This window comes from Marmota marmota, unplaced genomic scaffold (genome assembly GCF_001458135.2).
Source record: "Marmota marmota marmota unplaced genomic scaffold, marMar, whole genome shotgun sequence".
NCBI lineage: Eukaryota > Metazoa > Chordata > Mammalia > Rodentia > Sciuridae > Marmota > Marmota marmota.
In genome coordinates this window covers 26,677,280-26,695,444 of record NW_026000019.1, presented here as the reverse complement: position 1 = coordinate 26,695,444, position 18,165 = coordinate 26,677,280, and the positions used below count along the sequence as shown (strand labels likewise).

Here is an 18,165-nt window from a genome sequence, read left to right as displayed (position 1 = left end):
TGGATGTCCCTGCTGTAGCTCTCTGTCCTAAGATAACAGAGCCCACTAGGTCCAGTGTGTTGTTATTTCATTAATGTGTCCAGTGCTGAGGGATCAAGTGTGAGCAAGACCAATGAACATGGTGCCCTGGTGAAGATCACCCTCCGAGAGGGGGCAGGAAGCAATAAACAAACAAGAAGATCCTAACTAGTGAAAAGTGTTGCCCCAAGTCAGGGCAATCTGACAGACGCAGGTACTGACCCCTTAGCCACCTTGATAATGTTGCTCTGAGGATGGGACTAATGTAGTCCACACCTGTCACCCTATGTTCTGGCTCCCTGTGGTGGACACAGGACTCCATGAAACGAAACGTTCTGTTAACTCTGTGTGAACAGAATGGCTTGGCCTAAGTATCTTTTTTATTTGAAATAAGTTCTCACCTGACTCCCAAACACCTTGAAACTGGCCCTAAGTGAGGCAAGGGGCAGCCCCACGAATGTAGCTCCTGCCTCCTGCCTCCTAGTCCCCAGAGGACCCCCTGCTCACTGATTTATAATCTCCAATCTCTTCTGATTTCAGTAGAAGCCATTATTCTAGATTTCCACAGAGGAGGGTTTGAGGCCAGCCTGGCTCTGAGAACCCAGAGGAGCAGTATAGTTTATTCCCCTGTGGGAACAGCAAAGCCCGCCAGTCGCCTGAATAAACACTGGGCTAGAAGTGGCATCACCCCATTGGCCTGCTGGGCTAAGCCAGCTGGTGTCCCTAGGGCAGCAGCAGCAGCTGCCCTTCCTTGGACACCCCCACCCCAATCCGGAGCTGCTGACCTTGCCTTGTTCCCTGCTCCTCCCTAGGGCTCTGCTTCCCTCACACCAAGGGCCTTTTGTGGGTACTTTCAGGCAGGACAGGGGATGCTCCTAATGCAGAGTGCTCTAGATCCTACCCTGGCAGACAATTGAACCCCATGACCTCATGCCTCAGGCTCTTCCCCTCGGGACAGCTGCAACTGTGACATTTATGGCGTAGGCAACTTGGCTTATGGGCAGGGCTAGCAAGGTGGCAGAGGAGGTGGGAAGGGTGCCGATCTGGCAGGAGCCAGTGTGCCACATGGTCCCTCCCAAGGACGCTGGCGCTGTGAAGAGGGAAGGTGTGGGGGAGAGGCAGCTAGAGGACTAGGACAGAAGGATGGATACAATTAAGATCTGGGAACTCTGTTATGACTCCTTCATCTAGAGAGGTGTTCTGAAAAGCTTGAACTGAGAGGGTTCACAGAACAAATGGCACCCTGCAGGAGGGGCATGCTGAAGGACTGTGCAGTTGGAAACAGGAGATTGTCTTCTGAGAGCAAGGCCACATGGAGAGATGGGGACAGGTCTCAGTCAGACACACAGAGCAGAGAATAGGAAGCAAGTAAACTGGGAAGGGTCCCTTGGCGAGGGTGGATCAGAACATAGGCGGAGTTTGAGGTACAGCTGGCTATCACTGGTGAGAGGAGCTGGTCAACACAGCTTGCTAAGGGGCTGAGAATATAGCTCAGTTGGTAGAGTGCTTGCTTAGCATGCACAAGGCCCTGGGTTCAATCCCCAGCACACCAAAAAACAAACAAACAGAAAACCACAGCTTGAGTGAGCTGTGGGTGGACTAACACAACCAGATGTGCAGATTGGTGGAACGGGCATGGGAAAGGCTGTGCCCTGGCTATGGACTCGACTTGGCCAGCTCTTAGACAAGTGTGTGCATGCAATGGCTTAAGCTAGGGGGAAAGATGACCATGCTGCAGGGCTCTGGCCATTCCCTGTGAATGGGAGGACAGAGGGGGGGAAAATGCTGGCTTTGGAGATTAGGTGTGAAATCCGCTCCATAGTCATAGCCTGGTAATGTAACCATAGGATAGAAGTGATGAAATCTCTCTAGGACCCTTGGGAAAAGAAAGAATAAGCCAGGGACTATGATGGATGCCTGTAATCCCAGCAACTTGGGAGGTTAAGGTAGGAAGATTGCAAGTTTGAGGCCAACCTGGGCAACTTAGTGAGACTTTATCTCAAAATTTTTAAAAAAGGACTGGGGGTATAGTGAGGGAAAAGAGGAAGAGGGGGATGACAAGAGGAAGACAAAGAGGAGGAAGAGGAGGAGGAGGAGGAAGAAAAGAAGGAAAAAATGGAAAAGAAAAAAAAAAGAAGTGATGACGGTATCTACATTGACAATCTTAGTATTGAGAATGGATGAGCGCCTGGCATCAAAGAGGACTGTGGACATACATAGGTGTGAAAGGAGGAAGAGCTAAGGTCGGTATGACTAGGCCAGGGAGGAAGAGAGGACCCAAGGCTGGTATGTGGGAGAGAGGCACAAGACACCTGTTGGAGGAGACTGGGCTAGACTGCAGGTGGGACAAACTTTGTCCCCCAAATCACACAGTAGGCATGTACCACTGTATCAAAGGAGGCTGCCTGGGAGCCCTGTGGGTGTCAGGCCCACTGGTAGATGGCTGGATGTGCAGAGCTCTGGTGCAGATGATAATCTTAAGGACCGAGGGGACCGGGTTCCTGTGGGAGTGAAGTAAGCAAGCATGAGGGTGACGAGGCCCATAGTGCAAGGGCTCTCGGTTTTCATTAGCTCACCCTGCCCTTCCCCCTCTGAGCCCTCCAGGACCCAACAAGGACCAGCTGACAGCTGTCCCCAAGCCCCTGTAAGAGAAATAGAGGGGGAGAGCAGCTGGAAACAGTCGACTCCTGATGGTGGAAAGGCAGCAGGGGTCCAATACCTCAAGCACAGCTGGTGGAGACAGGCAGGCAGGCCTGAGGTAAGGGAGACACCAGCTGCCGCCTTAATCCCCCATCCATCCAAACAGCTGCTCAGCTTCCATTCCACGGCAGGTGCTAGGCTAGGACTGGAGACACAAAGAGGACTTAGACCCTGGCTGCCCTCAAAAGACCCCAAGCTTGGAAGGAGAGTCAACAAGTGTAGAGCAGAAGTCCCAGGCCTCTGATGATGGATTTCTGTATTAGGGGGAACCTCATCCCCTGCAATAGCCACACACTCCTCACATCCTGGCAGCTATCAGCTATTCCTGAGCCAGCAGATGGAGGGCCGACTCTTACACCATAAGCCAAGAAGAAAAAAGCTCACAATACATGATGGCAAATTAGATTTTAAGGATATAAAACCCCAAGAGAGGTAATATATTAGCTTGAACTCATATTAAGATGTAAATTGAATTAAATAAACTTAACATCAAAATGTATCTTAGAGACATCATCTCCAGCCCTCTGCCTTCTTTCACTTCAGGAGGACAGGATGAGTGACCCTCCTCTCCAAGTCTGCACTTGAGGAAAAAGTAAAATGGCTGACTGTGAACCTTCTGCGGAAGTAGATTCAATCAGGAGACAGTGACAAGTTGGGGTGTCTTGAGGGGAGCACAAGGAGGCTGGGAAAGAAACAGGAGACTTGGAAAGACACAGCTCCCCTAAGTCTCTGCCAGGCATGCACAGATGAAAATTACATTTTTCTACTAATGGTAAAAAGATACATCCCCAAGGGGCAGGAATCCTCCTTTGATCTTGCATTGTAGGCTGGAAACACAAAAGCCACCAAACTTTTAGGTTTGGGAGAGAAGCTCCCACATTCTGAGATGCGGGCCAGTTCTGGGTCTGGTAAACCCATAACAGATTTCAAATCTTCTGCGGGGGCAACATTATGAGGAGTGAAGCCTTCAACTGACACACAAAGTTCCCTGGTGCCTATCTGTGCCCATGGATGGAGTCCACAAACTCCAGTGGGGAGATGAGAAAGGAAGAGAAGAATCACACACACCACACGGGGCAGAGCTTCCATTACAAAAACCACACTATGGAAGCTTATAGGGATTCACCTATTTTAAAAGAGTGAGACATGTCACACACATATATGAAGGTATATATGCACACAGTCATGAGCATACCAAGAATTTATAAATGTTTACAGGTATACTGACTGCAGCTAGAGTGGAAAGGAGGGTTTACCACAAAGATTTTCAACTTTTATGGGAATACTTTAATTCAGTTAGTACTTTAATGCTAGAGATTATAATCTGTCCCTGTCTTTTTCTACCACTTTGAAAATAAATCTGCTCATGGAAGCAGTACATGATACTATCCCATGCTTCTAGTCCTGCTGCCTCCCAAATCCATTTTTAGGTCTGGGCAGCCTATAAATCTCTGGGAGTTCAGATGAAAGTCTTTTCTCCAGTTGAATCAATGCCAAACTTGGGTCTATGTGCAATGAACAGGGTTTATGTCTTTGGAAGCTACAGGTTTTCCTTGTAGACTTCTATTTCCCATCTTCCCTAGATCCTATGCTCTGTACCCAACTACTGTACCCCCAATCTAACACTGTACCCCCCCACTTCCTACATCCTCTTTCCCTTTTCAGATGTTCACAGGGCTGTTCATAGGCCATTATGAATTCTGAACTTGGAAACAATCCACATATCTATCATTAGGAGATAGGTAAATATGTTGTGGCATAGTCTTACAATAGAATAATACATAGCAATAAAAATGGATGAGCAAGACACAAAAACAATATAGGTAAATATCAAAAACATAAAATTGAATGAGAGAAGCCCAATACATGCACACACACACACACATACTCATACACACACATCATTAACACACACACACATACATGCACATCACTAACACACACACAATTCTGTAGAATTCTGTACATTTAAAATACCAAAACAGGCAAAATGGTTCCTGGGAAGGAGGAGGAGCAGGAAAGAGTAGGAATGAAGTTGACCAAATTATGTTATGTGCAATGAATCCCACTATTAAATATAATGCACCAATAAAAAATTTTAAAATAGAGCTGGGGTTGTAGCTCAGTGGTAGAGTGCTTGCCTCGCATGTGTAAGGCACTGGATTCAATTCTCAGCACCATGTATAAATAAATAAAAATATGGGGCTGGGGATGTGGCTCAAGCAGTAGTGCGCTCGCCTGGCATGCATGCGGCCCGGGGTTCGATCCTCAGCACCACATACAAATAAAGATGTTGTGTCCACTGAAAACTAAAAAATAAATAAATATATCAAAAAAGATTTTAAAAAAAATAAATAAACCTTCATTGATAATTAATTTTTTTAATTTAAAAATAAAAATAATAAATTCCCTTTTAAAAGAAAGAAAACAGGCAAAATTAGACTGCTGGATATGCTGGTACAGGTCTATAATTGTAGCAACTTGAGGGGCTGAGGCAGGAGGATTGCAAGTTCTAGGCCAGCCACAGAAACTTAGTGAGACTTTGTCTCAAAAATAAGAAAGGGTTGGTGATATAGTTCAGTGTGAAAGCACCCCTGGGTTTGATCTCTGGTAAAGAAAGAAAAGAAAGAAGGAAGGAAGGAAGGAAGGAAGGAAGGAAGGAAGGAAGGCAGGTAGGCAGGCAAAAATGTTATATTGGAGGATGAATTATTTTGGGAGATTTGGGGGATGTATTCTTATTTGAGGATACTATTTTTAAAAAGCAAGAAAGATAATTAAAATACAAGGCTCTAAATAGAGAGGTTCCCCTCAGGAAGGGGGTGTGAGTAGAAGACATGTTGTAGGGAGGGCTTGGGGGTTGTTAATATTGATCTATTTCTGAAGCTGGATAATGATTACAGGGGTATTTGCTTTATAATATAATAGACTATCAAGCTGTATACTCATTGTGCACTTATCTGTGCTGTTATTTTCACAATTTAAAACAAAAGTTTAAACTAAATCATCCCACTAGGCAGAGCTCCCAGTGCTGATTTTACCGAGTGTGAGGCTCTGAACAGTTCAGATTCCATTTCTCTCTCCTTCCTTCCCCTTTCATCTGCAAATGAAGTTTCCATTCCTACATCCTCCAATGTACCCAAGGTGGATGTACACACATGTGCCCACTTGTACTGCCAAGCGCTGATCTGACTCTGGGCAAAAAGCCCTTCCAATCTGACCCCTGTTGTCCTGTCTGACCTTCAAAGAACTCCCTTTGGGATTTAAGAATATCCAAGGACCCAGAGCAGAATTTCACTTCCATTCCTTCTGCAGTGCCAGGCTGGAGAGGGAATGTTTTATCCATTTACCCAACATTCTGCCTTTTCAATTACTGTATACTCCAGACAGCCGGCACGAGCCAGGAGACAACCTTAATCCAAGATACAGTATTCCATTCCATGGCTGCTGGGCCCAACCAAAGACCCTCCTGTCATACCACAGCACCCTGTCTCCTTGGACTGTGGTTTTGGGAAAACTCCCATTGGGTGGGACCTTCCCTAACTCAACTTTAATTCTGTTTAATGAGGCTTATGAGATGCAGCCACAGTCCTGCCTAGAAATTCCCTTGGAAGAACTGTTATTTTCAAGTTCTGGTTAGGAAAAACTGATGCTTACAGGGCAGACAAGAATGATTCGAAGAAACTGACGCAGTTGATTAGAAAGAGCCCTGGACTATGAGCCAAAAGGCCTGAGCTCCAACCCTATATGTCTTTGCACTGTGATTTCGGGGGATTCATCTAATTTCCTTAGGTCTCACATCCTGCCCAGCTCACAGGAACAAGTGGTCTAAGTGTATATGGAATGTTTGAAACTCTAAAATGTTATACAAATATAAGGGATCGTTATTATAAAAGTCCAGTGTTTGCTACTAAATACCACAGTTTTGAAAGAAGAGGTATTCCCATCCATATAAAAATGTTTGTTTGGGGGCTAGGGTTGTGACTCAGCAGTAGAGCGCTCACGTAGCATGTGTGAGACCCGGGTTCAGTCCTCAGCACCACATATAAATGAATGAAATGAAGGTATTGTGTCCACCTACAACTAAATAAATATATAAATAAAGTCATTGGGTGTGGTGCTGCATGCCTATCATCCCAGTGGCTCGGGAAGCTGAGGCAGGATGATCTTGAGTTCAAAGCCAGCCTTAGCAATTTAGTGAGGCTATTTAGCAAGACCCTGTCTCAAAATAAAATATAAAAAGTACTGGGGATGTGGCTCAGTGATTAAGCACCCCTGGGTTCTATCCCCAGTATCAAAAAAAAAAAAAAAAAAGTTCATTTTGGCCAAGCTCTAGTTACTGTGCTCCTATAGACAGGATACCACACATTTGAGCTGGCACTGCACCAAATTCATCCACACTCCTACCCTTGGCCAGCAGGGAGGAGGCTCTGCTGCTAGATAAGGTTGGGGATGAACTGTAGCCCTTGAACAGAACCCAGCCCACTGGCCCCCCTCAGAGGCTGGGTGCCTGACCTTGGCCTCCCAAGCACTCTGCTCTTCCCCTACAGCTAACTTTCCCAATCTGTGTTCTCTAGACAGACTAAAACCACATGTTTACCACGGTCAGGTAAAAGCAGATGTTGCCAATGCCCCTTGATCCCATAGAAATACAATCCTTTTCTTAAAGGGGCATATCTCAGGGGAGGCTCAGGAAACATAGATACTGTCCAATATCGGACCCTGGTTCAATTCCTTTTGAACCATTCTGGAAGGATCAGACAGAAGTTTTGCATGAAGTCCCCTGGGAGCAGGATGGTGTTGACTATTTCCAGTCTCATCATTCCAGCTCTCAATGTAATGCTTGGGGAAGGAGAGATTCAAGATGTCTCGTGCCCTAGGTCTCTTAGGTAGCCCCTTTTGGGGAGAATGGACAGATATTTCAGGAGGCTGATATGATCTTCTTGGCCACATCAACCTGTCTACAAAGCTCTGACTCCAGTGCCCTCACCCTTTTTCTTAAGAGTTTATAACTGAAGTGACCGTGGACCTGCTACCCCACCAAGAGCAAAATGGCAACATTCAGAGATGGAGGGGCCTAAGGGTGGGTAGAGAAGGAGCTGGGGTTCAATTTTTGAGACTATTTTTAGGAACAGAAGGAACATGCTGGAATGATCCTTTTAACTTCAATGTTTTTCACCTCTGTCTTAGCTCTCTTGGCAAAGGAATGTAGGAATGTGTGTCCCGATCTCTCCTTGGTCATAACTCAAGTGCCACGTTTAATCATTTCAAAATATTTTCATAATAATTAGTGTGCATTTTATTCCCTCAGGAATCATACGGAGTAGGTAGGGTACCATTTCCACTTTACAGATGGAGAACCTAAGATATGGTTGCTTGGGAATAAATAGCAGGCAAAGAGTAGCTTTCTCTGTCTTGACTCACAGTCAGGCACTTTTTCGGCCACAAACTAGAGATTCTTTAGTAGATCCCATATCTACCAGTTACCTCAAAACCCTCAAAAGTCCATTTTTTCCCCATGAGAAATACTGATATGTTTACAGTTATTCTTTTATTAAATTTACCACTTATAAGTAACATTCTGAAAATCAAAGAATAGATTTCTACTTGAAGCAGCAGCTCTTTGGTAACTATTTCAAATATCAGTCCAATAACTAGATTCCAGTCAATAAAAAAATGTCCAAAAGCCTCTTACCAGTAGGGTTGAATGATGAATATTACTTTTCTGGTGACTAAACTTTCTTATTTATAAATAAAGCATTACAACAACAAAACAATGTCTCCATTATTATTAGGTCCATAACTATTTATAACTCTTATATCACATACCGTTAAATGAAAACTATGGCACCAATTGTATATTCCTCTAAACCCAAAGTGATGTGGTGACTTTGACTGTGAACATTATATTACTGGTATTATGGACTGGTATTCATCCTGGTCATGAACAGCCTGAATGTCCAATAAAGGAACATTATTGATTATAAATTACTTTTATGTCACATTATCATCTCAGTAGATGCAGAAAAATCATTAGATAAAAGTTAACACCCTTTAATGATTAAAATCCTGAATAAATTTAATATAGAAGGATCATACCAAAACCTAAAAAGACTATACATGACACACCCATCTCCAACATCATACTGAATGGGGAAAACATGAAAGCATTTCCTCCAAAACAGGAACAAGACAAAGGTGTGCATTCTGAGCACTCTTATTCAAAATTGTACTTGAATTTTTAGCTAGAACAATTAGGAAAGAGAAAAAAATGAAAGGGATACAAATAGGAAAGGAGGAAGCCAAAATATCCCTATGGATGATATGATTCCGTACATTAAAAAGGCTAAAGACTCCATAAAAAAAAAAAAAAAACTCTTGGAATTGATAAGCAAATACATCAAAGTACAAAATCAACATACATATAAAAATCAATATATTTTCTGTATACCAATAATAAAATTGTTGGAAAAGAGATCAAGAAAACAGTTCCATTCCAAATAGCTTCAAAAAAATAAATCTAGGAATAAACTTAACTGAGGAGATGAAAGACTGCTACGAAAATTACAAAACACCAAAGAAATTGAAGAAGACACTAGAAGCTGGAAAGACCTCCCATGTTCTTAGAGTAGGAGAATTCATATTGTTAAAATGTCCAAACTCTCTGCAGACTCAGTACAATCCTCATCAAAATGCCAATAACGTTCTTCACAGAACTAGAAACAATAATCCTAAAGTTCATATGGAAGTATACAAGACTGTGAATACCCAAAGCAATCCTGAGCAAAAAAAAAAAAACAATGCTAGAAGCATCCAAATACACTATAGAGCCATAGTAATAAAACAGCATGTATCAGCATAAAAACAGAGATACTGACCAATCGAACAGAATAGAAGACCCAGAAATGAACCTATTCATTTGCAGCTGACAGATTCTCGACAAGAACACAAAAACACATTAGAGAAGGCAGTCTTTTCACAAATGGTTCTGGGAAAACTGGACATCCATGTGTACAAGACTGAAAGTAGACCCCTCTACCCTGCACAAAAATCAGACCTGAAATGTTGAAACTACCACAAGAAAACAGGGAAACACCCCTAGATACTGGAACAGTCAACAATTTCCTGAGTAGGACTCCCATAGCTCAGTAAACAAAAGCAAGAATTGACAAATAAGATTATATCAAATTAAAAAGCTTCTGCACAGCAAAGAAAACAATCAAGAGTGAAAAACACCACTTACAGAATGAGAGAAAATCTTTGCCTGCTATTCATTTGACAGAGGATTAATGTCCAGAATATACAAAGAATTTAAAAAATCGTAACAACCAAGAAATAGGTAATCCAATCAAATGATGGCCAAATGATCTGAACACACTTCTCAAAAGAAGTACAAATAGCCAAAAAATATATGAAAAAAATTCTTAATATCTTTAGCTATCAGGGAAACGTAAATTGGCTATTACCAAAACAACAACGAAAAGCTATTCAATGCTGGTGATGATATGGAGAAAAGAGAATCCTTATACATTGTTGGTAGGAATGTAAATAAGTACAGCCACTGTGGGAATCAGCATGAAGGTTCCTCAAAAAACTGAAAATAGAACTACCCTATGATCCAGCCATGTGACTCCTGGATGTATATAAAACAAAGAAAACAAAGTCATCATTCAAAAGATGCACACACATTTGCTGTATAGCACTCTTTACCATATATAAGATATGAAATCAGCCCAGGGGCCCATCCACAGATGAATGGATAAAGAAAACAGGATACATATACATACAACTGAGTATTATTCATCCGTAAGAATAAAATCATGTCATTTGCAGAAAAACAGATGGAAATGAAAGGCATCGTGTTGAGTGAAATAAACCAGAAACAGAAAGACAAATCTCATATGTTTTCTCTCAGTATGTGGAAACAAAGAAAAAAAATTGAAAAAGACCACCTGAAAGTGGAAGAGGGCTTTCAGAGAAGGGAATAGTGATCAGAGGAGAGAGGGGTCGGCAAGAGAGGACAGAAGGGAAGATGGACATGATCAAGGGGGGACATACGCATATATTTAAATGTCACAGTGGAACCCACTATTTGTACAATCAATATGTGTTAATAATTATAATAATAAAATAAAATGATCATTTTTATGTTTTCTTTCTCTCAAGTGGGTGATACACATTCTCACACATACACCACACACACACACACACACACACACACACAGATATGTGCATTAGAACAGTTAAAAAAAAAGAACAAATCAATAACCATGTTCCCAGGAGGCGACAACTCTACCTTAAAAGTGAAGTAAGATGTTTATTGTGATTTTATGCATCACTTATCTCTGAGTTCCCTGGAAGTCAAACTAAAAATAAAAACAGATCATTTATATAGTTCTTATAGATAAAAAGAATAAAGTCTTTACATGTTTATTTCACTCATTCACCAACAATTTGTACAATTTTTGGAAAGAAATATATTTTTTTCCTTCCAAAGAAGAGAATGGGTTAAGTTTAGTTAGGACACACGCTTTCTGAAAAAAATATTGTGAGAGGCCAGGCACAGTGGTGCACACACCTGTAATCCCAGCTACTCAGAAGGCTGGAGCAGGAGGACTGCAACTTAGGGGCCAGCCTGGGCGACAGTGAGACCCTGACTCAAAATAAAATATAAAAAATGTTGAAGATGTAGCTCAGTGGAAAAGCACTTGCCTAGCATGTGAAATACTCTGGTTCAATTCCCAGGACTGCAAAAAGAAGAGAGAAGAGAGGGGAAGGGAATGGAATGGAAGGGAAGGGAGAAGAAGGGAAATCAGAATATTCCTTACCTCCTCCAGTTTATCCACTCGCCCCACCAATTTGGTGGTGACCGAATGCAGCTTCAGGAGATCCAGGCCATAGAAAGCACCTTCCAGCATATCTATGATGGTGGAGAGCTATGAAACAAGAGCCAGGAGTTAGTCCAGGGTTGGGATAGAGAGACCACAGTGGGAGAAGTTTCCTTCAGATTTCCATGTTGTAGGCTCAACAGGGAAGCCACTAGCCAGGAATTGAAGGTAGCCCTCAGAAGTACATTTGTGGGGGCAAGCCAAATGATATATTCTGCCTTCTGAAATATTTGGGTAAAAAAAATTGGAAGAATCCTACAAGAACAAGTAAATCCAAGGTCTCAACATCTTCACAAACTGTTTAGGACTCTTTTATGAATCCATCAATCACCTGCATTTCTCCTATTAGACTGTAACTCCTTCAAAGCTTCTTCATCTCTATTTCCTCAAGATGTCTAGCAGAGTATCTGGCTAGGTATTATAGGTAATCTATAAATGCTCAACAAAGTGATTGTAACATAAGTACCTTCAGGATATGGTTATGAAACCCTCCCTCAACTTCATTGTCTACTAAAGGCCCTGGAAGATATCAATAGATGATTTCTTAGCACAAAAAGCCAAACTGATAGGCATAGTCCAAACACAGTTGCATCTATTCAGAAACCAGAAAACCAACTCAAGAGACTCAGTTGAGCCCAGTAGTTCCAGAACATAACAGAGAACATAACAGGAACCCATCTCAAAAAATTCAGCTAGGCTGAGAAAATGGCTTAGTGTTAGAAGATTTGCCTAGCATGTACAGGCCCTGGGCAGGGAGTGGGGACAGCTTAACTGATCCTGGGATAAAAGAGACCCAGTGGTGGTGGGCATGGTGGCACACGCCTATAATCTCAACAACTCAGGAGGCTGAAGCTGGAAGATGGCAAGTTCAAGGCCAGCCTGGGCAACTGAGCAAGAACCTTTCTCAAAATGAAATAAAAATGGCTGGGAATGCAGTCTAGTAGTAAAGCACTTCGAGGGTTCAATCCCTAGGATCACCCCCCCCAAAAAAAAAAATAATAAGAGAGAGGCCCAATAACCCATGTCTGAGGAAGTTCCTTGCCATATGGCACCAAACCTTCTCAGTTTTTTTTTTTCAATGTGACTCCCCTGCCAGTATAGTGCCACTGGGAGGAAGGTGGCTGAGGCTCAGATAGCATTCAGTGGGTGAGGATACAGGCAATGGGGGCAGATGAGATATGCTTAAATGGAGCCTCCCTACCAAGAACCAGACCCTGGAAGAGTTTGCTGGGTGACCCATTGCAATCTCTCTGTTCCCCACTCACTTCCTAGCTTGATCCAGATAAAGACATTCCATAGAAATACTCATTTTTTGAAGTTCTCTTTCTTTCTCTTTCCCTCACTTCCTTTTTTTTTTCTTTTTTGGCGGGGGTGGGTGCTGGCGATTAAACCCAGGGGTACTTAACCACTGAGCCACATCCCAGCCCTTTTTATATTTTATTTCAAGACAGGGTCTCACTAAGTTGCTTAGGGCCTTGCTAAGTTGCTAAGGCTGGCTTTGAACTTGTGATCATCCCTGCCTCAGCCTCCAAAGCTGCCGGGATTATAGGAGTATGTCACTGCACCTGGCTAGAAGTTTTCTTTCTTTTGCAGCAGAGGAAGACAGCTGTATCTTGGATAAGGGCCATAGCTGATTAGTATGCAGTGGGATGATTTTCTGATTCCTAATAGAAATTTTGCCTGATATAGTTCCAGAAGTTCCCCCAGAGTCCTATTCTAGAACTAAGTGAGTGTGACACATGGTTCAGAAAGTCGTTTCATGGCAGAACTGCAGCTCTGGGTAATATGGCCAAATCCTGGGGCATTCCTTGTCCTGAGAAACACAACTGCTTTAAGAGATACCAGTGACTACTAGTCCTTGAGTATCAGGTACCAGCAGGAGTGCATTACATGAGCATTCATTCATTCATTTACACAGGCATGCCTCACTGAATGTCAGGCATTGTGCTCTGTACTCAATAGTTGTCATCTCATCAATTCTTACAGTAGATATTATTCCCACATTTTATTCAAGGAAACCGAGGTCAGACAAATTAAGTAACTTCAGCAAGTTCATGCGGTGCTGATTTAAACCCAGGTTTGTCTGACTCCAAAACCAAGCTTATTCTACTACCCTACATCATGAGCAAAGCTGGGTTATCACATGAAGTCAGCCAGTAAAGATGCCCAGGTAGGGCCTGAGCTTCCCCACCCTATAAAGTATGACCACAGCATCAGTTTTGATGAGAGGCCCCAGGCCTCTTATCCCCGGGTCACTTCAACAATGGTGCCAAGGACTGAGAGGCTCACTTCTCTGTCTTATACCTCTTCAACATCCACCCTGGGCTGACAGGAAATTGTGACAGCAATTTTCCTGGAGAACACTGAGTTCTTTTGGCCAGCTGGGCCTGGCAGCGGATCCCAGGCATGGCCTCCCGGTCTCTATGAGGAGGGGCAAGTGTTCTTTGCTCTCACATCTCACTCAGACTCCAGAGCTGAAATTGACCATTTTGTCAAAACAACAGCCTTATCTCCACACATAAGACTCCAGGGACTAGGCCTGGCCTCCTTCAAAGGCCTTACAATCCCCAGCCATGGCCCTGCAGGCTCATGGGTCCCCAGGAGAGCTTCTCATCTGTGGCACTGCCCCCCACCAGCTCCTACCTTCAAGTCTCGGCTGTCTGCTTCCCGTAGTTTCTGGAGCCTGAAGTCTCCCTCGCAGGGGTTGAGGGCAGATGGGGGTGCAACACAGGCACACTTGCAGGATGAGCCTGAAGTGATGGTTTCCACAGTGTAAAAGTCTTCCCTCCTGGATGCTCCCTCATTGATCCTTTGGCAGGCATCTCGGCCCAGCGGTCTCACCACACACTTGCACTGACAGTTTGAGCCCTCGGACACGGCTTTCACCTTGTCATAGTCCCCCAGCAACTAGACACACACAGAGCAAATGAGTTGGGGTTATACAAATATATGGTTCCTCAAAGAGTCTGTCGATTAACTTAGTCAAATGTACTACTCTAGAAGAAAACGATATATATCGACATGGAAAACATCTCCAGGAATTATTGTTAAGTGACTCAAGTTATAGATCCATATATACAGTACAATTAGTTTTATGTAAAAAAATTCACAAGTCAAAGCAATAAGTACATATGCATATAAAATACACCTAAAAAATGTCCTACACCAGCCAGACACCTCAAACAACACTGAACCATGGAATGAATAGGTCATCACAAAGCAATTTGCTGACTTGGACATTTCCGGGAAGGCACTCGGAGTTCAGCTGTCTTCGTTTATCTTGGAAGGCTGTGGATTTTCAGGGGGCCTTTGCCTTTAATCATTTAAAAGAAAAAAAAATGAGCTCCATCCTTCTTCCAATAGTCTTGCCTTCAGCTAGAATCCAGGTTTGGATGTGAAAAGGAAAGGAAGAAAGAGTTGAAGAAGAGGTGATTGGAAAGTTGGTGTTCAGGTTTGAGAACTACTGGGGCGTCTTTCTTGATTCATCATTTGACACTTATTGAGTACCTCCTAGGGACTGGTGGACGTGCAGACAGCCTGCTTTCAAGGAGCCTACAGTGCAAGAGGCAAATAAAAAATAGTCACAGATTAGACAGGGATAAGTGCCCTGAAGAGCGGGGATAAAGTACAGTTGGAAGTCAACAGAGGCTCCAGTTGGGTACCAGGGAAGATTTCCTGGAGGAAATGATATTTGATCTGAGCCTGGGAAGATGGGTTAGAATTGGAGAAAGGGAGCCAGATGGTGGCACATACCTGTAATCCCAGATACTCAGATGGCTGAGGCCAATCTTGGCAATTTAGCAAGACCCTGTCTCAAAAAAGTAAAAACTAAAGGGGTAGGGGTGTAGCTTGATGGTAGAGCACCTCTGGGTTCAATCCCCAGTACCAAGAAAAGAAAAAGAGAATATAGTCAGAGAAAGGGAGTTGGGAAGAGAGAGACAGGTCCAGAAGTCAGTAAGGTTTATTCAGTGTAAGGGTTCATTTGGCTCCTAGAGCAGTTTCTGAACCCAAACCCAGGGCCAAAACCAGGAAACTGGCTACATCTGCTGCTTTCTACAATGCTAAACACTTCCTTCTGTGTTCCTGCTCCTACCAACTTCCCCCAAACAAGAAAACACTTGCAAGAGCACAGACTTTCCAGAGCCCTCACCCTGGGCACTTAGTGGGGAAAAAGGTTCCCCCACCCCAAGTTGCGTTCCAGCATGCCCTAAATACTTAAAGCCAGGACTCCCTTCCTAGACAGCCAGAGTGTTCAATTCATTTGACTTAGGATCCCAGCAGGCAGGCATGAAACTTGTTTGAGTAGAAATGTTCTTTGGGATGCTGTGTAGGGGGAGTTTCCCCTGCCAAGGTTGGGTTTCTTCTAAGACTAATATTTGCTTTAGTGTTGTTGTCAAATACAGAATGGGTCAGTGGAAGAAGGAGGTGTAGTTCGGGGTGACTTAAGCAGCTGTTTTTTCTGGGCTGACAGTAAATCATGGCTGTCTATTTTCTGAAACTTATCCTGGATTCCTATGCAACCCTGCTCTGAGAACACTGGGTGGGTTCCTTCCTTTCTGGAGGCTCGGGTTTCAGGAAAGCTTTTGTTTATGATATTCCAGAGTCCCAATGTGAAGGATTTTTGTGTCTTTTCAATTTATGGGTCAGTATGAGGTTATGGGTGGGCACAAAGCATATATTAGCATAATTATGAAAGAAGAATGAGGAGAATAGTGTTTGAGAAATCTCAAAGCAGAGCTGATCGCTCCCTCTACAGGAAGGAGACAAGACCCAGTCTAAGGGCTTAATGGAGATACAGGCTTGCTCTAGGGATCCTTCCCCTGATATCTCTGGTCCTGAGGATCATAGTGTCACCCACTGCATACCATCACGCCAGCTCTGGAGAGTATACAACACCAGAGAGAAGTATCTCCTACAGTCATGAGCTCTGGGCTGAAAATTGCCAGATGATTTGATTCTTACCACCCCCAGCACTCTTTAGCTTTCTGGTCCTTATCTGTAGAATGGGTATCAGGATGTTTTGGGGGATTGATTCGGGTTCACAAATGGACATATTTCAAAGCTCATCACTATAATCTGTGGCTCAGCCCCCACTGAGAGGCAGGCCAGACTGTGTGGATATAAATTTCCACTGTATCCTTGCAATACCCTGGGTCTTGTCAATTCCTCTATTTTTGGGGTACCTCGCATGAATTACACATGTTGTAGTTCTGTCTACACTCCATGTCTCTGCCTGGGTGGTTCACCCTATGCCATAAAATATCTCTCATGAATTATGCCATCTGACTCCTCCTGCTTACGCATTCCAAATCTGACAAACAGCTACATAGACAAGAAGTATTCTTCACAACCCAAAAACCAAAACACACACAAAAAACTTTTCTTCCTTCTCAGAGAGTCCTGTGAAGTCCTCCCTTTCCTCTCCTCTCCTTTATCCGGATTTGGTAACTTTGAAAGACCTCATGATTTTGGGAACAGGACCCCTGATTTTCCTTTAAGACAATATTCTGATAAACGAAAACCAAATGTCCTTCCTGTTGATAATGGAAAGAAAAACTTCTCCCTCCAAACGCTTCATCCAGAACCATCCTTTGGCCCTTGCCACCACCCAGGACAAGGTGTGCGGGACATCCTACCTGAGATAAAACGTTCTCTTGGTTGTCCGCCTCATTTTGCAGAGTTTCATCCTCTGTGGGAGCCACCGTTTGCTCATCTGGAGGCTCGCTGGTCCCTGTGGGGACAGTGCTGGAACCCCAGACCCGTGCCGCAATCAGAGAGAAGCAAAGAACTAGCAGCAGAGCCTTGGCCATGAGGGACAAGACCACAGAGACCTTCGCCCCTACGGAGAACGGCTTGGGTCAGGGATCTCAGCAAAGACTGAGGCTACAATGTTTTAGCAGGAGCCCGAGAGTGGCTGCCCCGCGCGCCTTCTAAAGATGGGTGCAGCTAAGCGGGGCTGGAGGGTGCGCCCCGGAGACTCTGGGCATCTCCTGCCTTCCAGACTCTAGCCAAGTCTAAAGAGGCGTGAGCAGGGAAGAGGAGGTGACCCGAAGGTGGAGGCCGGCACAGGCTAGCCAAGCACGCTCAGGTGGAAGGCGGGCGTCCAGGTAGACGCGGACTGCAGGGATCCTTGGGGCGCACGGGGACTGGGCGCCAGGAGGATAGCGGCGGCGGCGGCGGCGCGGGAGGCGAGGGAGGCAGCGAAGGGAGGCGCGGGGAGAGGGCGGAGCCTCTATGTGCCGGGGCCGCGGAGATGCAGCCAGTGACGGCGCGGAGGAGGAGGACCGGGAAGCGCACAGGGCTCCGGCGGAGGGGCGCCCGCCGACCCCGCCCCCGCCTGCAGCGCGGCTGCGGCTCAGAGGCGAGGGCCGAGGCTCCAAGCTCTCTTTTCTGCATCAGACTGCAAACGATGAACGGAGAGGACCCCGAGCAGGGCCTCTGAAGTTTGGGGATTCCTTGTACCCATTTTCTCCGCTCGGAGAAGAGCGACTCTTCCTAAGGGGTGGGAGGCAGGCACCGAGCGCCGGTGCGAAGCCACGGCTCTCTCCCTTTATTCGGAACC

The 18,165-nt window shown here is 44.5% G+C and overlaps 1 protein-coding gene across 4 annotated transcripts in view; it reads right to left on the bottom strand.

Annotated features, from left to right (window-relative positions):
- Olfml2b (olfactomedin like 2B) overlaps positions 1-17,812 on the bottom strand; it is a 41,301-nt gene extending 23,489 nt beyond the window's left edge. For 2 of the 4 annotated variants that reach the window (XM_048810134.1, XM_048810135.1), the window contains exons 1-3: positions 17,240-17,811; positions 14,247-14,510; positions 11,544-11,651 (exon numbers count right to left, since the gene is read on the bottom strand). In XM_048810134.1, the coding sequence (XP_048666091.1) occupies positions 11,544-11,651; positions 14,247-14,510; positions 17,240-17,413 (546 nt within the window). In that variant the 5' untranslated portion in view covers positions 17,414-17,811. Of the gene's footprint in view, positions 1-11,543; positions 11,652-14,246; positions 14,511-17,239 lie in introns of all 4 variants that reach the window. The other 2 variants (XM_048810136.1, XM_015491920.2) reach the window with 2 other exon arrangements.
- Positions 17,813-18,165: the final 353 nt, after the last annotated feature.